General features: G+C 49.4%; 5 protein-coding genes across 5 annotated transcripts; 4 read left to right on the top strand and 1 right to left on the bottom strand.

The window, feature by feature from the left end:
• The first annotated feature begins 207 nt into the window (after window positions 1-207).
• Window positions 208-1,600, top strand: BO79DRAFT_212082 (putative ABC transporter). The gene is made up of 2 exons (XM_025683137.1): window positions 208-508; window positions 572-1,600. Exons 1-2 carry the CDS (start codon window positions 376-378, stop codon window positions 1,282-1,284), a joined length of 846 nt encoding a protein of 281 aa, XP_025534042.1. The 5' UTR covers window positions 208-375; the 3' UTR covers window positions 1,285-1,600.
• Window positions 1,541-7,660, bottom strand: BO79DRAFT_183571 (Elongator subunit ELP2). The gene is made up of 15 exons (XM_025680278.1): window positions 7,345-7,660; window positions 7,022-7,210; window positions 6,928-6,963; window positions 6,768-6,865; window positions 6,498-6,667; window positions 6,352-6,432; window positions 6,189-6,296; window positions 6,016-6,135; window positions 5,569-5,943; window positions 5,331-5,507; window positions 5,041-5,271; window positions 4,446-4,467; window positions 4,165-4,351; window positions 3,957-4,089; window positions 1,541-3,870 (listed from the first exon to the last, which is right to left on the bottom strand). The coding sequence occupies exons 1-15, from the start codon at window positions 7,356-7,358 to the stop codon at window positions 1,579-1,581; spliced, it is 4,233 nt and encodes a 1,410-aa protein (XP_025534041.1). The 5' UTR covers window positions 7,359-7,660; the 3' UTR covers window positions 1,541-1,578.
• A 483-nt stretch (window positions 7,661-8,143) lies between these two features.
• On the top strand, window positions 8,144-9,807 carry tom40 (TOM complex pore protein TOM40). Its single transcript, XM_025689663.1, has 3 exons — window positions 8,144-8,762; window positions 8,843-9,487; window positions 9,562-9,807. Exons 1-3 carry the CDS (start codon window positions 8,451-8,453, stop codon window positions 9,667-9,669), a joined length of 1,065 nt encoding a protein of 354 aa, XP_025534040.1. The 5' UTR covers window positions 8,144-8,450; the 3' UTR covers window positions 9,670-9,807.
• On the top strand, window positions 9,741-10,735 carry BO79DRAFT_72960 (uncharacterized protein). Its single transcript, XM_025689664.1, has one exon. It carries the CDS (start codon window positions 9,945-9,947, stop codon window positions 10,455-10,457), a length of 513 nt encoding a protein of 170 aa, XP_025534039.1. The 5' UTR covers window positions 9,741-9,944; the 3' UTR covers window positions 10,458-10,735.
• An 8,962-nt stretch (window positions 10,736-19,697) lies between these two features.
• On the top strand, window positions 19,698-21,341 carry BO79DRAFT_161552 (GSK family serine/threonine-protein kinase; the record flags this gene model as incomplete). The annotated part of the gene is made up of 7 exons (XM_025679025.1): window positions 19,698-19,743; window positions 19,782-20,008; window positions 20,077-20,160; window positions 20,283-20,631; window positions 20,686-20,879; window positions 20,933-21,137; window positions 21,208-21,341. The coding sequence occupies 7 exons, from the start codon at window positions 19,698-19,700 to the stop codon at window positions 21,339-21,341; spliced, it is 1,239 nt and encodes a 412-aa protein (XP_025534038.1).
• Window positions 21,342-22,746: the final 1,405 nt, after the last annotated feature.

Genomic DNA, 22,746 nt, shown 5'->3' with positions numbered 1-22,746 from the left:
ACAAATGCATCTGGCAAAGAAGACCGCGAGCTGATGGACTCGAAGGGAGGTAATTCTGGCGGTGCGGCTCTGGAAAAATTCCCGGCGCAAATTCCCCCGCCATCGCAATCCATTATTACCTCATCGGGTCTTATCGCTCCTCCTCCAATTCCTTCTCTTCTTCTTCCTTTTTCTTCTCTCCCTGAACTTTTTCACACTTTGCACAGTCTTTATTCCCTTCCTTTCAATAATAGATTTTCGTTTGGACCGTCCATAAAAATCTACGACGACATAGACCGGAGTGACCCACACTACTATTTAGATAAGAGCAGTCTGCTATTCTACTATCAACTTAACTTACCCCTCATCTTCTTTGCCATCTTTGCATCTCTCGCCATGACAAACAATAACGCCCCTTCCCCCTCCATTGAGGTCAAGAACCTATCCTTCCAGTTCCCCGACGGTTCTGCCGGCTTGACCGATGTCAATCTCCAAGCCCCCGCCGGCAGTCGAACCCTACTTATCGGAGGTATGTCCAATACACTGCTACTGCACATATCAACCAAACTAACTTCTAAACCACTGTCAACAGCCAATGGCGCAGGAAAAACCACCCTCCTCCGCCTCCTAGCAGGCAAACGTCTAGCTCCCACAGACACCATCACCGTCGCAGGCAAAGACCCCTTCAAGGACGGCCTCGAAGGCGTAACCTACCTCGGCATGGAATGGGTTCTTAACAACATCGTCCGCACCGACATCGACGTCCCTACCCTCCTCGCCTCCGTCGGCGGCAATGCATACCCTGACCGTCGGGATGAACTCGTCGACATCCTCGACATCGATCTCAACTGGCGCATGCACGCCGTCTCGGACGGCGAACGTCGTCGCGTTCAGCTAGCTATGGGCCTCCTCCGGCCCTGGCAAGTCCTCCTCCTGGATGAAATCACCGTCGATCTGGACCTCCTCTCTCGCGCCAATTTCCTGGCCTTCCTTAAACGTGAGACCGAGATCAGACCCTGCACTATCGTTTATGCGACCCATATCTTGGATAACTTGTCGCTGTGGCCTACTCACCTTGTCCATATGCATTTGGGAAGCGTGCGTCAGTGGGGTCCCATTGAGAAGTTCCGCGAGGAGGTTAAGGAGTCTTCCGAGAATAGTCAGCTTGGTGTGCTCGTGCTGAAGTGGCTCAAGGAGGACTTGCAATCTAGGGGACCGAGAAATGGGTCTACTAGTCAGGCTAAGACTTACCCGACATTGGAAGGTTTGGGCGGGTATGGCTTGGAAAAGCGACCTGCTGCGTGATGACATGCAAGTGCGCCTTTTCATTTGTTTCATCTGCTCTTCTTATATTCTTTCTTTGGCATCGTTCAACATGATTGGTTCAACAGCCACTATCACTGGATATGCATAGCAGGGGTTCGGAGCATCATTCAACTATTTGTGTCTCTAGATGGATTTCTAGACTCGGGAGGGATATATTCAACATTTCAGGAGTCTGGGCTTTCAACATTACGCAAGATTTCAACCCATGGTATTATAATTTCTTTTTTCCCTGCTCATTTAGTTTTTGGTTCTGTACATATATGGCCTTTTTGGTTATGAGACCATGTCCGAAAAACTATATATCCGAGTTGAAGTGTCCTCGCTTGCTACCGCCAGTGCAAAATTCCGTATGTCGGCATCAGGAACCGGCCGCCAGGACAGCTGGGTGATCGCCTTCGAAGGTGATGCAAGCTTGTCGATACTTGACAGATGGCTGGGTTCCAGGCTGTCGACTGCAACCTGGTAGACAGACACCGCCCCGCTTTCCTCGCCCGTGGCCACAAAGAAGGAGTTGTTGTATATCTGCGGAAGGAACGCCAGTGCAGTGACAGGCGTTGTCAGCGGGATGGTAGATTTGCACTCGAAAGAGCCTTCGGTCATTTGCCACAGCTTCACTGACTTGTCCCGGCCAGCGGTTGCGAAGATGGGCTTGCCCGACGCAGGTGCCCATGCGGCATCGAGGATCATTCGGGAGTGGCCCTTGGGGTTCGAAGTTAGAAGGGAGAATGTAGAGGGGTCTTGTTCGCTACGTTGATAAACAGCCCATTGCCGGTCACGCCCGACACTCAGAAGGTACTGGTCGTCACTGGAGAAAGCGAGACTAGTAATGGTCAAGGTGTGTGCGGCAAGAGATGGACGAATCTCGTGCCAGTCCGACGTGTCGTACAGGCGCACCACGGCATGATCAATCGAACTCGCCTTGCAAGCGGTGGCAATTAGTGTGCGGTCGTGGCTGACGGCCACGGCTGAGATCTCGTATCCGTGACCATACAGCTTCTCATGCTCTGGCCATAATGTGTAGCGGGCCAGCTGATCTTCCAATGGCGGTTGGTTTGATTCCGCCAAAAGCGCCTGATTAGCCTGAGCTTTTCCAACCTCCTCACCCTCCACTCCGTCTTCACCTGTAGGCGCATCATCGGCCGGCGCCTGGTTCGACAATCCCAGGACGGGGATCTGTGCTGTGTCTGGTAGTGCTCCTTCGGTCGTCTGTTTGAAGCCAGAAAGCTTCTCTAGGAGCTGTGCGATGGGCCCAGGCTCATTGAACACTCGCAATAGCTTCTCTTCGGCACCGGACACGAACCGAGCCGGGCCCAGAGTGTCCACGCAATTCAAATCGTAGCCATGGATCTGAGGTCGTGAAAATTCATGCCATGACTTCAGTCCATCGCGCAGCCACTGGGCATGCAGACGTGTCGTTTGATCCGCACTTGTCGACAAGAGATATCCTCCAGTAGGCTCCCATTGGACCCCATTGGCTGACCGCACGTGCCCGGAGATACCCAGGGACTGCGCCCACATATCGGTTTCCGCATCGTACTTCCACGAGCGCCAGCTTCCAGTGCGGCCCAGACTTACAACTTGCTTGCCGTCTGGGGCCCAAAGACCAATCCAGAACCCACCAGTACTACCAGTAGCTGTAGTGGAACCTTTCTGAACACTAATCTCTCCCATTCTTTCGGCAGAAAGCCACACTCCCGAGACCGGATCTTGTTCCCAAATGGTCAATGTGTTGTCTGCCGAAGCAGTAAGAAGTTGCTGGCGCTCTGGGTCAGGGTTCCACGCAGTCGTGTAAATCCAGTCCTCGTTTCCGAACAACAGAGCTTCGAATGTAACCGAGTATTTGGTCCCCGCCGCGGTGAACTGATGCGCCTTGTTCGATAGCGTCGGCTCGAAGCCACCCAGCATAGGATCGTCATCACACGCCGGCGTGGCCTGAGTAACCTCTCCACGTTGGAATCGCCAGAGTCGAACATACTTGTCTTGACTGGCCGAGGCCAATAGCAGATCACCCGTCTTGCTCTGCTTATCCGACGTGAAAGACAAGGAGCGCACCCACGCCTCGTGTCCAGACAGCACAGCCGCAAGCTTAAAATCGGGGTCGACAAGAGTGTTCTCTGCTACATATACCTGCACGATGTTTGTGGTCCCTGCCACCGCCAGAGCCACGGGTCTATCATTCGACTCCGTTCGAAGCGGTGTCAACGCCAAAGCCAACGGAAAGAAGCGTGGCTTCATGGGAATAGATCTCAAGAGCTCGCCCTTCGGCTCCCCCTGCGTGCTGATCTTCCATATCTTCACAGTAGCATCAGCTGCGCCCGATGCGACGATGTCTAATCCTTCAGCTATAGCGATGGTATTGACTGAGCCGGTATGTCCTTCCAAAGTATGCGCGTGGACGAATTGGCGGGAGTTTTCTGAATCGGGGCGCCATAACCGGACCGTATGATCAACAGAGCCAGTCAAGAGAAGTCTCGCTCCGGTGGAAGGGCATGTGTAGAACCGAACGACACTGACCTTGTCGGTGTGGCCGACAAGAAGCGAATAGACCCCGCGCTGGGAGCTCTCCTACATCATCACCCAAGGCCCCACCATCAGTATCCAAACTAACACCATCTCAGTAGCAAACAAGCGGATCTTGAGGAGTAACTTACTCGAGGATCCCAGAGAGCTACATTGTTATCTGCGCCAAAGGCAAGCACGCCTGACTGGACGTCCCAATCGGCGGCGGCGGGATGCCTATTGCCCCCGACGCTGATGTACTCGGTCGTGATGGAGACCATGAAGCTCGTCCAAGTCGGAAGTTCGAGCAATTAGTTTAGGTTATTTTTAAAGAAAGATCAGTCAGACCAACAGAGCCACCGACAGGGAAGGAAGTAAGAGTGAGGGGTGGGCTTGTTCGTCACCAACCAACCATGTTCGAATGGATCGCACAGCCAGCCGACTTTTTGTGCCGGCAAACTGGGCGGCTTATCGATAAGCTGCGAGAAATCCGGACCCCGTCTTTTGCCAACCCCTCCATCTCCATCCTCGCCGCAATAACTAACGCCTTGTCCACGAGCCCTGACGAGCCCGCGCAATCACCAATTCATTACCTCGCCTTACTAGGGCATTAGTTATACATCTCTCTCTTGTTTAATAACATGGCCACGAACCCTGGAGCCCCTGAGCTGGGCAAAGATGGCGCCGGTTCCATTGCTATTACCGTTGAGTTCACGTTCGGCTCTCACCCTTATCATGCAATCACCCCAGGCTTCTACTCATGACTGACTTGGCTTGGTTTGCACAAACAGAGGTGGTCTAGAGATTCTGTTTGCTAACGAGCGCAAACACCACGTCACCCTACCTTCGCACCTTGACGACGGCAGCCGGCCAACTATCAGCTACCTCCTGGGTCATCTGGTGAAGAACTACATGAAGGATCAGAGGCAGGAATTGTTCATTTTGGAAGGCAATGTGTACGTTCCATCTCATCGCATGGGAATACAGTGTAACGCGATCAGGCTGACCTTGTGCGACAGACGACCGGGAATCTTGGTCCTCATCAACGACGCTGATTGGGAGCTCGAAGGCGAGGAGAATTACGAACTTCAGCAGAAGGATAACATTGTCTTCGTTTCTACGCTTCATGGGGGCTAGCGCTAATGACTATCTACGTTCACAATCGTACCGACGATACTCCTACGGGCAAGCGGTCGCGGGGTCCTATATACAAGATGGAATGCGAATCTAGACAACATCTTCCACATGCTGCTGTGAGATCCTCTCGGGCTCCCGAGGAGTTCGAAGGCCGCTCTGCGGCGTTGCAAGGCCTTCCTTTGGGCTGCCAAGTCCCCCAGCCAGTGGGGTCATCATCCCACTCGGCGGGACGGGAATCTTGATGTCTTCGGGTGAGCCAGGGATGATCTCTTTGGGTAGACCAGGGATGTGGATTCGGCGCGCCTCGTTCTGATAGCTTTCGGGTATTATCTGAAGAAGTCAGTTAGCTGAGGTGTTCAACGCCGTTAAACCTGTAACAATCGCCTCACTTCAATTATCTCGTCCCGTGGAAACTCCAGGAATGGAATGTCGGCGGCATTGCATGCCATCAGATATCCATAAAGCACTCTTAATACGCTCTCGTGCGCGATAATCAAGAGGTCATTCTGCTCGCGCTCAAGCTCCAGGATAATCGGCTCCAGCCGTACCGCAAGGTCATGATAGGACTACCAATATAGTCAGTTTCGGAACCCTCCATGACTAAACGCAAACAAGAACACGGCCTACCTCTGCACGAGGGTAACGATGGTGATAGGGGTCAAGATCATGCTTCGCCACCTCGTCCGGATACTCCTGGCGGATTTTCCGTTCCGACATCATCTCGCATACCCCAGGGTTCAACTGGCTCATTTGTGATCGCTGCCGTACTTTGTATCCTTTCTCATGGAGGTACTTGGCGGTTTCGACTGTCCTCCGTCGCGTAGACGTCCAGACTGTCAGCGGCTTTAGTTCGTAGTCTTTCTCCCCTTGGTCGGCCATAGCTTGTCTTTCAGCCTCCCTGTGCTGGAGCAAGCACTCTGTCATCTTTTTGGCGTACTCCTCTCCTTGCTCGGAGAGTGAGGCATCCGCTTTGTATGAGCCTGCTTCCAGTGAAACGCCGGCCTAGTCACACACACATTTTCGTCAGTATATTAAAGATCTCCCGTCAATATGCGTCGCAACAGGCAGACTGACTCTGGCAAAATACGTGTGTCTTGATTTGATATGGAGGTTCAAGAGGTAGAATACAATCCGATTAGAGAGATAGCCAAAGCTTTTGTTGTTTACAATCAGACGTTCACCTGCGTTGATCATCTGGTGAGAAATTAGCGAAAGGGAAGCCGCATCATGCAGGATATAGCAGATACCTTGATGTAATTGAGGTCCGTCTCCTCCATAGTCTGGAATTGGGGGATACGGGCAGCTATCCTGGTCAAATAATGTTTGACCGCGTCTTCTGAAGACCACCCTACGTACTGCCGAGGGTGAGTATGCGCGATAGAATCGGGGTTCCATGGTAGCTACACGTACGTCGGGTGAGGATATCTTGACCCGTCGGACATTCTCCTCGATAATGCGTTCATCGTCACACCACGATTCAATGAACAGAGTCTGGATTTCCATGGAGGGCAGAATTAGCAAATGTGTGATATTAAGGGTAGGTCGATTTCGAGTACCTCTATATCATGCTTGGAGAATTCCTTGGCGAGTGACCGTCGTCCCGAAGCGATGGGATTGACTGCATCGTATATCGCTATCTGCCCATTCTCATGATTCAAGAAGTGGTATATATCTTCGCGACATCGCTTAACAATCTTCTGCCGTAGGAGCACAGACGAAGCCGACGCTATATGTTCGATTAGCAAGCGAAATTGTTTAAAATAAAAGTGGTCAGCCCCTCAGGCCGGCCACGGTACGTCTTCGTGGATATAGAGGCCATCGCGTACCGTTGACAAAGAAGTAGTCATCAGGGATATCTTGGCCGTAGGGGATGGTAGCACGTCGATAATCGCCGAGGTGGAATATTCTTGTCTTGACACCTAACCTGCGATGATGTCAATTCGGCTCTGCTTAGCAATAGAGCCATGGGCCGGATGGTGTACTTACCAGCGAAGGTAACGTGCCAGAGCGACCGACATATGCCTGACCAAAGGTTAATGAATGGAGTGGACCAATGACGAATGGGTTTGGTCAAACGAACGTCTTGCCTCTTGCCGGTAATCCTACCGTGATGATGACAATGCGGCCGGAGTGGAAGAGTCGGCCGGATTCGGTGCTGTAGAGCTGCGCGGGAGCCAAATCGGCCTTTTCAGGCAGGTCGTGAATTGCATCGACGAAAGTCGACGACTTGCGCCGAAATCGCGGGGAGTTGGCAACGATATCCGCGGTTCTAGGAGTACGTTAGAGCGAGTGGAATCGATAATCAGGAAAGGTTCAGCGGTATCGCAAGTACTCCGGACCCAGCAGGACGATTCGGAGAAGAAGCGAAACATATCGAGGAAGGAAGGACTGAGTCGAGCTTACAGTAACGTATCCATGGCGGTAATGATAATAATGGCGAGATGGGATGGGATGGAATAGTTCGGGGAGAAGGAAGAATAGTAGAGTCAAGCTTGGGCTGGGCTAACGAGGGGTATCGGTAGAGAGCAATAGAGACGAAGGAAGGCGCTCAGCACATCCCCGCACAAAAGCAAGTCCCAGTAATGACGGAGGATTAGGTGGTAGAAGTAATAAGTACTGCTTTTTGCAAGGAGACACTCTCAGGAAAAAAAGCAAGACAGCCCAATCGGGCGGCAGCAAAGACAAATCAAGTTGTTGTAACTGTCAGTAAGTCAGTGATGTGACTACCTGACTACCAAGTAGTAGTAAGTAGTAGTTAGTTAGTAGTGTACTAGAGCTGTACACCGTCGGTGGTATAAACTATAGACCGATCCACACCCGATTGGTTGCTCGTCTCCGAGAAAAGAAAAAAGAAAGAGAGAGACAGAGATAGGAAGGGCTTGTGACAAAGTCGAGACAATTTGAATCACAACAAATTTCCGAAAAGTATGATATAAGATCCGTGAGACCTCTTCTTTTTCTTATTCTTCTTCTCTTCTTCACGAATTAAGGGAGATGAACTAGTTAGTTACTAGATAGCTTCGAGGATTATATCATCGCCGGCCAAACTAAAGATCCCAATCCCGGCGCAGCCCGAAGCGGGCTAAACTACATTGAGGGAGTCAGTGACTACGGCGCAGCACAGCGACGGCCCAGCGCAGCCGGGGCGGAAAGGCGCCAGTCACTTTTTTCAAGCCGAAAGCTCTGGCAGTCGAAAGAACGCCTGGAAACTGAACTTCCCCATCACCATCTCATCCATCTCCCTCCCCCAATCCATCTGCCCTGGTGTTCAACCTCCCTCCTCTCAACTCCCCAGAGCAGGTCGGACACAACCTTCACTCCTCAATTAGCAAGAGCGTCGTGTTATTCCTCACGTTGCTCTTCGCCTTTCCAGGTTCAATTTCCGGGCTGGTCTCAACGAGGTCTCTTCACTTTTCCTCCCCCCAACAAGGACGAACCGCGTATAACGATCATCCTCCGTTTCTCTCCCATCCTGTATAACGACTTTTAATATCTCCTCAGACTTCATAATGTCCGACTCTCTAGCTTTGCCTTCCTTCCTCACGGACAATTCCGTGGCCGCGGCCTTCAAGGATGCATACACCTCGTTCTCCGAGCGCAGGGCCGCCCTCGGCCTTCCCAACCCTGGCACCCTGGATAACATCTCCCGGGAGGTGCAGAAGGATGTTCTGCTGTCCAACTTCATGTTCACCGGTCTCCGGGCGGACCTGACCAAGGTTTTCGGCATGTCTCCTCTGTTCCGTGTGTCGCATGCTTTCTCCATGGGCGGATCCGGCAACATGCCCCCATACAACTTCTCCGCCATGTACGGAAGTCCTAAGGTAAGGTGCAATGGTTCTATGTTACCTCTGAATATATAATCTGTGTAGGTGGCTAACAATTTCTCTCGTTGGGACTTTAGGTCTTCATGCAAGGCAACCTCGGAAGCGATGGAGGTCTCGCTGCTGTCGGCAACTACCGTTGGACCCCCAAGTTTGTCACCAAGACCAACACTCAGATCATGCCCGGTGGCCAGGGCTTGATGCAGCTTGATAATGACTACACCGGCGACGATTTCTCCGCCTCTCTCAAGGCTTTCAACCCTTCTTACTTGGAGGGCGGTCTTACCGGTATCTTCGTCGGAAGCTATCTCCAGTCTGTTACTCCCAACCTGGCTCTTGGTTTCGAGGCTATCTGGCAGCGCCAGGCCATGAACGCTCGTCCTGAATCTGCTCTCTCCTACGGTGCCCGCTACAAGACTGCCGACTGGATTGCCAGTGCTCAGCTGCAGGCTCAGGGTGTCATCACCGCCTCCTACTGGAAGAAGCTCTCCGAGCGTGTTGAGGCTGGTGTTGACATGAACCTCCAGTTCGCTCCTAACGCTGCTGCTGCTCTCATGGGTGGTCCCAGCCGTGACGGCACCACTGCCATTGGCGCCAAGTACGACTTCCGTGCTTCCACTTTCCGTGCTCAGGTCGACAGCACCGGAAAGGTCAGTTGCCTTCTGGAGAAGCGGATAGCTATGCCCATCGCTCTTACCTTTGCCGGTGAGATCGATCAGGCCAAGGTGAGCTTCACTTCCTGCAGTGTCCCTTCATTCCAGGTGGATGATTAGTGACTAACATGTTGTTCTCTTTGTAGCAAACGGCCAAGCTCGGTCTTGCTGTTTCCCTTGAGATCGCGGGCGAGGAACTGATGGAGCAGCAAGAGAAGATGAGCCCTGAGGACATGGTCCCTCCTCCCTTCTAAGCACGCTCTGACGTGCAGCTGGGGCTAATGGGGCCCACCTGAAAGTGGGAGGACAGAAGCTATTGCTCTGCATCCGCCCTCGGCTTATACCTTTTTCACTATTTGTTTTAGTAGCTCTTCTCTCTCCATGTGCATGTTTGGACGATGGTGTATCACATCGGTTATCCCCACGAATGCGGTTTGCTGGTCCAGGGAGGCAGTCGTTTGGCGCCACGGAACCAAGTTTTGTATAGATCCATCTTCGGTCCAGTCGAGATATCATTTCGATTTTGTCTATGCCTTCATCTATGAATGTACCCCTGTCTCTTTTTTTTCCCCGCTGTTCTACTTTTTCTTATCATTTTTATCTCGACGGCAACCTTTGGCCGATGGACATGACTGCTAGGCATGCATGGAAGCATCATCTGCGGAAAGCTGTTGCGGTGTTTGTTTTTTTATCCTTAACGCATCATAGATGGGGCAATGTAAAACACGTTCTGCTTCTTATGACATGGAAAATCGAAGTGAGAGTGACGGACCTTGTGATGGGATGGACTCCTTGCGTCGCTGAGGGACCCGGGTCATTCATCAGGGTCACCTGCGTTAGCCAAAGACCTTTTGAAAACGAATGGAGTAAGAGCAAGATTTTATCAATTTCACGGGACATAACCGACGCTGCATCGGGGGCACCTTCCCTCATCTCGTATGCCATTGCCGAACGAGGGTTCCTGAGATGTCTCCTGGCAATACCCGTATTCTGCGCCAACACATCTCCCCCAACAAAAATAGCGGCCACTTTTGCGCTATGAACCTGTAGCGAGGATATTTCCACGAGCATGACCTTTGCACGCCCTGACACCTCGTGACTGCTACACGAAGGTTATTGCCAATAGTTGTAGCTCGATGAAGTGACTGCCAGATCAGACGATCATAATAGTTCCCCGACGACAGAGTAACAAAGAAGTGATTTAGCAGTAAGACAGGAAAAGTGGGAAAGGAAGAGCAGCGGAGGACTAAAGAGGCCAGAACCACGATCACGATGATTATCTAGATAGTTGGTTGTCAATCAGAGCCACAACTAAAAAAGGAAAGATGATGAATAAACTTATACTAGTAAATGTCAAGTAAATATACCTCTTGCGGGTGAGCAACGTCCAGTCATGTAACAAAACTACCATATGTAGATAATGTCATGCAGATACAAGGATAAAGGATCCATTCACTTCTCCAGCCCATTACCAAAAACAGTATACTCAACTCAACTCAGTCTCTCTCACTCTCTGGCCCGCCACAGCAAAGACGCCGTCTTGGACGCTAAAAAGATAGCGTGGTCGTCTGTTTGACCCAAACACACCATTCCTTTTTTTTACCCTTTTTTTCCTACGGAGCAGCAGGGGCCAAACTGGGATGATAGTGTCACGCTTAAGTGGGAATCTGGTGGGTTCTCTATAATTATGGTCTGGCTGTAATTAGGCAATATTCTGGACTAGTGGATTAGTTGGGAATTGGAGGCACGCAGGTTAGTATTCTCCACCTTTACTCCGTAGTTAGTGTGAGGGGACTCCATTTTCTCTTACTCCATCGTTATAAGCTGTGTTGGGCAGGTGACTTCGAGGGATACTAAACACTGTTAGATACGTAGTAGGGCAACCTTGATTTTTGGTGGATGATACAGCATTTTAGTTACTGTTGTGCCTGGTGATGGCATTGTGCCCTGAGTAGACTAAATCCTCAATGAATTTCTAGACTCTAGAGGGACTTAGTGGGTAGTAAGTACTAGGAGGTATGGAGTCTTCGTTGTCCATCAAGAGTGGAATATTACACGACCTAATGCAAGCATCTCCTTACTGTATAGAATAATAGAAAACGGGAATACTTAGTACACAGTAGTACCTACAGGGTCAACTGCCTCGCAGATATTTTTTTTTTTTTTTTGCCCCGCGAGTCTAGGGCCCATAAAGATGGTACTACATGAAATATATCAAGATAACCTAGACGATTTACATTCGTCACGGAGAGTCGGAAAGGAAGTAGAGCCGTCGTGCCCGGTCATTAGCCCATGTAATTTCAATCCCGCCCGATGGCACACACGTCTTGCACTACTGCGCTTTTCCCCCCGGTCTCTCCTCACTCTGGAGACTCCAGTGCTGTCTACTCCCCCAATGTAGCAGCTATTTTAGCCTCCATTCTATCTACTTTCACCTACAGTGTCCTATCCTTCCACCTTTTCCTAGCTCGAGATCTGGAAAAGATTAAATCACGGAATCAGACCCGGTTACATGGTCCTACTACCCACCAAGGTCCGATTCGCTCATCAGGCCTCACAAAAACCCCAACTGGTTGGGCCTCGTGCTGGTGGCAATCCTTGGGTCTAAATGCGAGGAGAAACCCATGGTTGAAGGTTCACTATGACCCTTTGCTGGCGGAAAGAAGGCCAACAGTTGCCCCACGGTGACATCATTCCCTATCTCTTCGGTTGGACATGAAATTATCTCGCTCGCTCGCACTCTCTTTCCCCCCCGTCCCTCTCCTTCGCTCTTCGTCCTTAGTGCTGGACCTGCTTGTGTGGTGGGTTTCTTGGGGGTTCTTCATTGTTGATTTCAATAACAGTGGTGGTCATTGGGTCATGTTCCCTTGTTTCCACTTTTCCTGCTCCTGTGATTGTCCTTCAATGGTCGCCCAAGTAACTCTCACGCTCAAAGAGAAGGGGGGGAGAGACACCTAAATAACTACCCCAGTCTTATTGGACGCTTGATCTGGCTGACACAAAAGGCATCTCGGGACACAAGGAACAGGTTTCCGCGGCTGAATTCTTCCCAAAGTCTACCGTGAAGGGCAATAGCCAAGATGACACAACATACGGAGCAATCTTGACTCTTTGAGAGACACAAATGTGGTGTTGCTATAGGGCCAGGTTTCATGGACAAGATGGCCAAGGCAGGGTTTGACTTCTGTGATAAGATCAGGTACATCTGTCCTTTGGTACACAGTAGAGCTGGGTTCATGCCCTGGACGATACTAAGTAAACGAAGTGCCGAGCTACCGCTATTGGCTCAGCCTTGGAGATGGCCGAAAACGCACCTCGGATACTTTTGGGGGGAGGGGGGGGGGCTGGGCTGGTTATGATGTTGATCTCGGTTAAGGCAGGCACATTTCTTTGATCCTCCTGCCGAACATCTACAGGGTTGTCTTTCCGAGAAACAAGCCTTGATGGTATTGAGAAATGTACTAGTCGTAGTGGTGGACACCAAATGTTCACATATATCAACGCTGTGAGTGATATAGTCCTGCCAATATGTACCTTAGTAGTAGGGTTTCAACGTTGCGGACATAACAGGCTCTCAGCCTACATAGTACGACCGAGGAGGTAAAGCATAAATTGCAGCAGGCCTTTCTGAAACAACAATGATGAAAACAAAGCCATCGATGTCATCCATTTTACTGGTCTACCGTTCTACCCCTGCTTGTTGGCCTGCAGCAGTCCTCATCATTATCAGATAGTAAACCATCATTGAGTCTGAACTACTAATTAAGAACTCGGTATCACTTGTGTCCCAGCAGGGCCCCTAGTCTGTTTCACGAAAATCACATCATGAACTATGGAGGGATATCTGAAGCAGTGGTAGAATTGACCATTTGGTGGCCAATGGTTGTTACATGAGCTGCCTCACCGAGACAGCAAAGCTGCAGTCACCTGAGAGTAACTCGGGGGGAAAAAAAAAAAAAGAAAGAAAGAAAGAAAAAAGTCACCAACAACTTGAGCCAGTTGAATGTGATCTGCTGACGCTGTGTGGCCCCCCGGCGATCCGCAGTAACCAAGCAGCATGCCTTTTAGCTGCCTGCCGACCGGGCCAAACTCTGAAAACGAGAGCCAAGGATCAGTGAATGAGGTAACCCACCTCATGATTGCAATGGCCCTAAAGAAAGAGCCCTACATATTAATAATGTTTCATGATTCGTAGGAACTGTTAGCCATGGTAATATTGCCTGTCTCTCTTTGTTGATGGGTATGGTATGTCGGATGGTATGCACAGTGGCAGGGTGAGGCTGTACCTAGTAGAGCCTAATCCAAAGCCTATGAACAAAATTGCCTGCACCTGAATTCACAAAGTCATGGTTTGGTAGATCTTTCTCTCGTATCGTTTCTTAACAATCACCTGACCCCTCGACTGTAAACAACTTATTTAGCTAGTCACGGTGGGTTCAACTAGGCCTCATTTTAGACAATTATCGATATTCTGTCGAGGCATACATAGCACTCCCAGACTCTCAGCCTGCCAGTTTCTGTGGTGCACCAAGCGCACAAATACGCACAGGAGGATTTCTTATGTGCATCAATCAGTTTGGTCCTTTTTGAGGTACCATTGAGTCGATGTGGGGCAATTCTTATATGATACTTGTTAGTGTGAATGCCAGGTATTGTATCTGTATTTCGAAACTTGAGGTACGTCAAGCATCAGCAAAGAGATAATCACATGTGGTATGTATGTTATTGGGTACCTACTCCCAAGTACGTGCATGCTCAGCTTATATTCAACCCCCCCCCTCCCAGCAAAGTTCAATGAGATGTATAGACTGTCTGCAGTGTCACCGGAGCTATAGCCCGCATATAAAATACTTATGTATGTTTGATGCTAGATACGTAGAGAAAAATAAAAAGGGGGAAAAAAAAGAAGAAGAATGAACCCAACGGATGTGCGTGGTCTCGAGTTCGGTTTGCAGCACAGCTACCGATAGCTCGACTAGTCTATTATCCTTCCTCTACATCCATTCTTCTCCTACAGCTCATGAACGCAAGAGCCTAATGTTATTATGATTGACATTTTCTACCCTTTGTCAATATGCAACATACACTCTGACCTCGTCTTTAATTCGACGACACACCTGGATGAGTTCCGAGTGGCTTACCCCGACGCCTCCGAACATTAGATTTTTCAAGCCCTTCCCTGTCTCAGCTTGGTATGTGGCTGCAATTAGTCCCTCATGTAAATTCAGTTGATGTAGATAAGGTGGCAAATGAGAAGGTTATGGCTCAAGAATGGCATGCTCTCAATCTTAAGTAGGAGTTTTTCAAGTCGTGTTATCTGAGATTATGGTCTGCTGAGACCTACTGACTGTAGTAGCTGATACGCTTGCAAGTTTGCGCAGCAAGGGGTTTGCATAATCTCCCGTGCTGGTTCTCTGTGTAAGTGTTCTTGCTATTCTTACGCCCCAAAGTTCAGTGACGGTTAAGCTACTATTGAAACAAGTCAGAAAACAAATGCGAGAGATGTCCAATCGTATCCAATTTCCAATCCCGACATGCCTCTGTGAGTCTCATAAGCAACCTACTTATGTCCATGTTTCTGAAGAAGCAAGCTGCAAGGATAGAGGAGGTAAGGGAGCTAGGACACGGCACAGAGCGTTTCTAGATAGTCCGACAACTGTTGTGTTGAGCCGATGAGTGAAAATCCATGTATGTCGGGCGGTCGTACACGATCGAGATGCATACATGCCAAGCCTTATAAAGCGGAATACTAAAAAGGAGAAATCTGGAAAATGGTATTGAGGAAAAAGCAAAATTCCAAAAGGCGGAGGATTTTGTCTCTTTGAGCTACCGGTGACAGCTAAACGTGTGAAACATGAGCTTCACATGATCGCCTTTACTATCAGAACTACAATGACCCTTGCTACTATATTAAGAAGGCCAACATTAGCTGCTCCTAGTACTAAGTGGATAGATCATTAGTACCATATGCGCTTGCCCTAGTCATTGTGGGGTTGGCTGTAGAGGCGTCGTCTCTGATAGTTACTTAGTAGTGTAAGTCTGTTCTCATCCCGTGACTCTTCTTTTTTTTTTGGATGATGTAAATTTGTGATATGTCATTCGCTTCCAATACGATAGATTTGTAACCCGACGAGAGTTTATTGCCGCTAAGCAACATGCCCATGCAAAGCGATGGGTGAGCTTACAAGAGACCGTTCGGATGAATGCAGAGTGGCAATTGCATCATGCGGTACGAATTTATACAGCTAAGTACTTCCTCGACTGAGTACTTCATTTTCTGTTGAGGCGCTTCAGGAAGTACGAATCTCAACGATGTAGTAAATAGACTACCAAGAATACTCAACGGCTACAAGTATTGGTCTACTACTCAAGCGTGGACACGATGAGCATGGACCACGAAAGTGCACGTGGGCAAGGCATCGCCCACTGCATCCAGATCGTTTGCAGTATACTTTTCCTACTCCGTAAGAACTTGAGCCAAGACTCTGGACTCTACACATGCGTTATGCATTGGCCTATTTTCGACACTGGTCAGACATGATGCCCTTATGATCCCGTATTGAGATGGTGATTATTGCTACGTCATTGCAGTATTGACATAGGCTCAAGCATCCTTTGTTGCTGTACCTGTGGCGTCGGACATAAACAGTCGCATGGTGACATGTTTATGGCCAGTCCTCCCGAGAGGATTCCAAGCCAACCTCAAACCCGACCGCAGTAAGAGTCAAGAGTACAGCAGGAGTACATATGCAGCCGGCCCTGGTGAGCAGCCCACCCGCCCTCCAAATACGTTGAAGTCTAGATCCTGGTCAAATATGCGGCGACCGAATACACACCCGCCTTCCTCCGCACTACTACTATCCTACCTTTTAGCACTTAGCACTTAACCCTAGTTTTCCGTCATTTTTCTTGGGTTGGGTGGCTTGATCTGTATTTACCATACGTATGCAATAGTACGGGTAGCCAATGAACGGGTTTCCAGTGAAAATCGCGGCTGGTCACTTGACACCCAGGGGCCAATGGCAGCACATGATGGCAGAACTACCCTGCCTGTCACCGGAACCGCCCAGTGGACCTCCTACCTCACGACCTACTTACTTTACTGTCCATGTCTGAAATCTTCATCGGGCTATGACATGGATGGGAGGTACTAGTGATCCAGGCACCTCTTCTGTGGCTCGCCTTTGGCTTTCCCGATCGGCATTCTACGGGCCGCGGGAAGAAGTTCTGAGATGGTTTGAAAGGCCTGGATCCCTCCAAAGCCTAGAGCTAGTTGTAGCTAGCTATTGAGCTCAACGGATATGACTTTCAAGATACACTAGATACGCCCCTAATGTCGATATAGGTCATTCTCGTCCCCAGATAGGGAGGAAAGATTGTTGAGGCGCGCGACTCACCGATCCCTAGAAGAGCGTTGGTTTCTCTTCCATCACTTACGTACAAACTCAGAAGTACCGCCGTGGTTGCTAGTTAGTTAGTTACGGAGATCTCCTGACCAACCCCTCCTTTCTCTACTGCAGGGACAAGGAAGATTTGGTCTTGCTGGTCTTGTTCTAGCCCACCCCCTGTAAAATGCGATGCCAGGAATGGTAGGAATCAAGGCCATTGATCCCGAGCGTGGTCTGCTTGTATTGGTGGGGGAGTTAACAACCCAACATAACTAATGAGACACATTACTATTGCGATCCAAGGGTGTTCGGGAATGGAGATGCACCACTCGCCCGTTTTAAGCACCACTAGATAGTCAGATATTGAACGGCAATATTAATGCTAAATCTCGAACCCAAGCGCTCGGAGCCAAGGTCATATGCCCATTAGGAATGGGCCCTCATTCTCTCAATCCCAGCAGCAGCTGTCTACCTCCCGCCCAATCTGGATGGTTCCACCTCAAGTCCGTCATCATTATTCTCGACCTACTGATCTGCTCAAGTTACAACTCTACCATCAGATGTAACTTGTTTTGATGATATTTGTGTTTTATCTACTGTATACTTCTGGGCCTACCGTTCCGTTTCATATTCGGCCTAGGAATGACGCCAGCCGCGGACCCAAAAATGCCTCCTTTTCTAATCTTGAAGTGGGACATATACCAATCAATTATTTCTCGATTGACAGACAGGGGTGTGTCACTTGGTGGGGAGCGGAGCAAGAACAGTTTCACTGTACAGGATATAGAATCTAGGAAGTGACCATCATACGTAGAAAACCTCATCAAATGTGTATATAGTGACATATCTTAGCGGCATCATCTAAGATGGGCAGAAGTAGCATCGCACCGCCTATCTACTAGCGGTACCCAGGTACCTTGCTTCCGGTAAGGGCAATAGCGTCATAGCCAGACGCAAAGACCTGGGGCAGAGAGCGACCGATCCGGTATTGTATTGTATCAATACCTAGGTATACAGACACATTATTTCCATTCATTACGCCGCTCTCTCTGTCTCTCTCATTTTTTCCCTTTTCTACAATAGTTCCCTTAATTTTTGATTTTCCATTTTCTTTCATTCTGGCTATTTAATTTTCTTGCCCCTCCGGGGCCGAGCCCACAATATACCCTCATGCCTATGGAGTTTCATCATTAGCTACCAGTTGCCGTAATGGAATGGGATAATAAAAACAAGATAAAAAAATAAAATAAAATCAGATTAAAATGGAAGGAAATGGAGTAGAGTGCTAAGATGCCTATAGCTTTATATGGGGTACTCTTGACTAGGCTGGTGGGCTATAGGTATAAGTGCTCTCCTTATTATTATTAGTCCAACTGGGGCATTATTGTTCGAACGGGAATACTACTATCTCTACTCGAGGACGAACGCTACTGTGTAAAGAATGGTTATTCTTATGCCGGCGGCCATAAACAGCAATCCCTCAGGTTCTCTGTACCAATAATCCCAACCGTCATCATCCACATCTCTGTTGCCTCTCCACACACTGCCATAGCTCCGTGCCCATCGGTTGTTACCCAGGCTTTCTTTCTTTCGGGAAAGGTAAAGTTACTAACTGCTGTAAGTTGAACCACTCCCGCCCCCCTCCTCCTCCTCCTCCTCCCCTCCTCCACCCCAAGCCAAACCCAAACGTTGCCTTCTGGGGCCTAACGGACTAGTAACAGACAGGGAGAGAACAGTAACAACTTAACCACATATTGAGACAGGCTGGTTTTTGATCGGATGCTAGTAATCTTCTCCCTCCTTTTGGTATTGGTATCTTCCTCCAAGAGTCAGAAAAGCGCCCGTGTGCTCCTGATTCATTGATTTCATTATTAGTATTATTACTTCTCTGAAAGAGAGGTCCCTCTCTTTTTTTTTATTTCCCCCCCTTTAACCTTTTTTATTTTTTATTCTACTTACTGGCCTCCCTGGTCAACTACGTCTATTACTATTCTTACTGATATCTCTTATTTGCCCGGAGTTGGCTCGTGTGTTCCTTGCCTTCTTCCTCTCCTCCCGGTGCTTTATTCCCGCGTTCCTGCAGCCCTCGCGTGTTCGGGCTTCGTCGTTCCATCAACGTCACCTGCTCAAGTCTCTCCTCTCTTACTATCCTCTCTTCCCACTTCCTTCTCCTCCGACCGACCATCCCTCCCTTTTGAGAGCCTGAGCTTTCTCTTACCTACACTTACTTATTTTACCCGCCTTTCCTTGAAATTCCACTGCCACACTTCTGCTGAGGCGTGAAATTCAATACCTACACTTTACACTCCTCCCTCCTCGAATCAGCTGCGGTTCGGTACTCTCTTAACTACTAAACTGCTACTTGCTACTGCTGCTGGTTCTTTCACACATAACTTCACTTTTTTCTCTTTTCTCTTTTCCTTTCTATTTTATTTTTTTTTCTCCTTCTCTTCGAGAAACATTTGTCCCTTCTATCCAAACCCTCCTCCCCTCCACCACCCACCGCTGCCCACACCAACCCCCTCCCTCATCTAAAGAAACCCGCTTCACAATCTTTGGGGCGTTCATTGCTCAGGTCTTGTGTCTGCAACTCTTGGCACGCTCCCCAAGTCCATTGGTCCCCTTGGTCTGAGCCTTCCCTTCTACGATTCGCCCGCCTGCTTCTCAACCTTTCATCTCACGCGCACCTCCACTCAACATCCACCGTTCGGATATTCCGCCCATCCAGAGCACCCCTCCCAACTAGTGCTCCACCGAGTACAGTCTGCCCAAAACGGACCTCACGCCTTACTTTTGCGTCCCTTCCCGACATCCGCTGTTGAAGTCCAGCCCTCCTTATTCTCGATAGCATCGCCCACGTTGCCGCCCGGTGTTGTCCCCACTAGCCGTCCGTGATGTCACAGAATAGACCTGGGGTCTTCTCGAGTCTGCGCATGGGTGGTAAGAGACGTGCCGTTCTTTACGCAATTGTTGCTGAGCCCATCTGCTGGACTCGATTGCTAACCTTTTCCTTCTTGTTCGCGATCATATAGAAGTCGTCCGCGAGAAAGTCCAGGATGGACTTACGGGAGAAACCAAGGAGATCTCCTATTCACAATGTAAAATCGTTGGCAATGGATCCTTCGGCGTCGTCTTCCAAACGAAGATGATGCCCAGCGGCGAAGATGCTGCAATCAAAAGGGTTCTCCAGGACAAGCGGTTCAAGGTATGCTAGGCCACCAATCCTCGTCATCGCCTACCCGGTCGCTAACAATAACCCCCCTCCCCCCTCAGAATCGTGAACTTCAGATCATGCGGATCGTGCGCCACCCGAATATCGTAGAACTAAAGGCATTTTACTACTCTAACGGAGAAAGGGTATGTCGCTCTCCCTTCAACACCGCTTGCCTTCCTCTTGCTTCCCCTCAGTTCATGCTGCAACCCGTCTTACTCGTCATTTTACCTACTTGTCTGCTGACCATGCCATGGAAATGTCATAGAAAGATGAAGTGTACTTGAACCTCGTCCTCGAATATGTACCAGAGACGGTGTATCGGGCCTCGCGTTATTTCAACAAGTTGAAGACAACCATGCCGATGCTGGAAGTCAAGCTCTACATCTACCAACTTTTCCGTTCTCTGGCCTACATTCACTCGCAGGGAATCTGCCATCGTGACATAAAACCTCAAAACCTGCTGCTCGACCCGAACACCGGTATTCTGAAGCTGTGTGACTTTGGATCCGCCAAGATTCTTGTCGAGAATGAGCCTAATGTTTCATACATTTGCTCCCGCTACTACCGCGCACCTGAGTTGATTTTCGGCGCAACGAACTACACCACGAAAATTGGTATTTCTCTCAAATTCAACCCAGGGGCTCTGCGTATGTACTAATATACATCAGACGTATGGTCTACTGGTTGCGTGATGGCCGAGTTGATGCTAGGACAGCCACTCTTCCCAGGAGAATCCGGAATCGACCAGCTCGTGGAGATCATCAAGGTCCTGGGCACCCCGACGCGGGAGCAGATTCGCACCATGAACCCGAACTACATGGAACACAAGTTCCCGCAGATCAAGCCACACCCCTTCAATAAGGTGGGATCCCTTAGCGGAAACAATCTCGAGCTAAAAATGCTGATGTCCATCAGGTCTTCCGGAGGGCCCCCCATGAGGCCATCGATTTAATCTCCGCCCTCCTGGAATACACGCCGACGCAACGTCTGTCAGCAATTGAAGCGATGTGTCATCCATTCTTCGACGAACTTCGGGATCCTAACACTCGGTTGCCCGACTCGCGGCACCCGAACGGCTCCACGAGGGAGCTCCCTAATCTGTTCGACTTCTCCAGGCATGGTCGGTCTCCCTGAAAACCACTTTTTTTGGTTGCCCCGCCCCCAATACTGACGATCTGACACTGTCATAGAACTTTCTATCGCGCCCGCAATGAACAGCCGGCTGATTCCCCCTCATGCACGTCCTGCACTTGAGGCTCGCGGGTTAGATATCACCAACTTCAAGCCTCTTACGAAGGAAGAAATGATAGCGCGTCTTGACTGAGTCAACCCGTGCAAATCTGACGAACTACACGCCCTTACGTGTGCAAATATGTTTGCACCTGATTGCGGAAATTTGATGTCATGCCCTACGAGCTTATCTTCATGCATCAGGCGGTTCTTGAACTGGGGAAGGTTTATTCGAATCTGTAGACCTAATCCATAGGCTGGGGCATCCGGGAGCTGGCTTCTGTATGGCAGAATACTGAAAGACAGTGTGAAACGTGAGCATGAGGAGCAGGAGAAAGGAAGTTAATGGAAGAAAACAAAACAAAATATCAACAAAAAAAGGAAAGGGAAAAAAGCAATGAAAAGAAAAAGAAAGGTTTCCATGGAGAGGGAGAGAGGTGTGCCGGGATCTCTGGGAGACTAGGTGGAGCAGAGGGAATTGTGACTCTTGACGACCACAAAAAGTTCTTAAGAGTGGGAGGTTTTAGTGGATCATGACCGTTTCACGCAAAGGGGTTGACGGGATGGTATAGCCTGGAGTTACTGAGGTGTCTGAGACAGCTCTTGGGAGGTAAAAAAGTGATACCCTTATTGCGTGAGTCTGCCTTCCGGGATCAAGTCTGCATAGCTTCATATCTCGATCGAACGGGCTCTTTTCACAAATTGCCGCAAGTTTTATTCACAAGGGCAGAAAGATGAATATCCTACAAATGCGTCAGATATCTTTGAGGATTTCTTTGTTTGGATGCGCCATACCGCGTGCCTGTCAGTGTGCTTGAATATAGGTATTGGAGGTCTTCTTTCCCGACTTGCCGCGCTAGAGGCCCCGTTCATGCTGTTTCTGCTGTGAATTTATATCTCTTCGTCTCCGTTCTCATATTCTCGTGGTTCCTTCCTCTTACCTCTACCTTCACCTCTCTAGTCCGCCCCCTTCCCTCTCTTCTAAGCCTCATACACTTGGCGTCGACTGCCATGAAGCTATCCAGACGATTCACCTATTTACCTGCTTGCTGCTGTTCTTAGTCATTTATCCTAGAGGCCCCGAAGAACATTGCCTGGATACTCTCGTTCTCGTACTGTGTATAACCACAGCATTCTGTATCTTCTCTTCGTTTGACCTCTTCTGGCTTGCATGCTTGCAGATTTCTATGGGTTACAAGTATGCTCTTGTGTTTTACTGGGGTAGCATATACGCGTATGGGTATTACTTTGGTTTCAAATGTTCTTCAGCCACCGTAGCTGTGACATAGATGACACAGTCAGAACCTTCTCATTAAGTAGTATATATCAAATAGTAATAGTTGAGTCCTCTCTGAACGCAGCACAATTTCCACGGCTCCATTGGAGCTCTGGTTGTGAAGACAGAAGGAACATGGTTAGATAATCAGCGGGACGGAGGATCCCGAGTCCCGACCAGCAGCTGAGCACTATTGATGTTTTGCTTCTTAGACACATGCCCT

This window comes from Aspergillus costaricaensis (genome assembly GCF_003184835.1).
Source record: "Aspergillus costaricaensis CBS 115574 unplaced genomic scaffold BO79scaffold_61, whole genome shotgun sequence".
Classification (NCBI taxonomy): domain Eukaryota; kingdom Fungi; phylum Ascomycota; class Eurotiomycetes; order Eurotiales; family Aspergillaceae; genus Aspergillus; species Aspergillus costaricensis.
The sequence above is the reverse complement of the archived record's forward strand: the minus strand, read 5'-3'. Positions and strand labels throughout refer to the sequence as shown.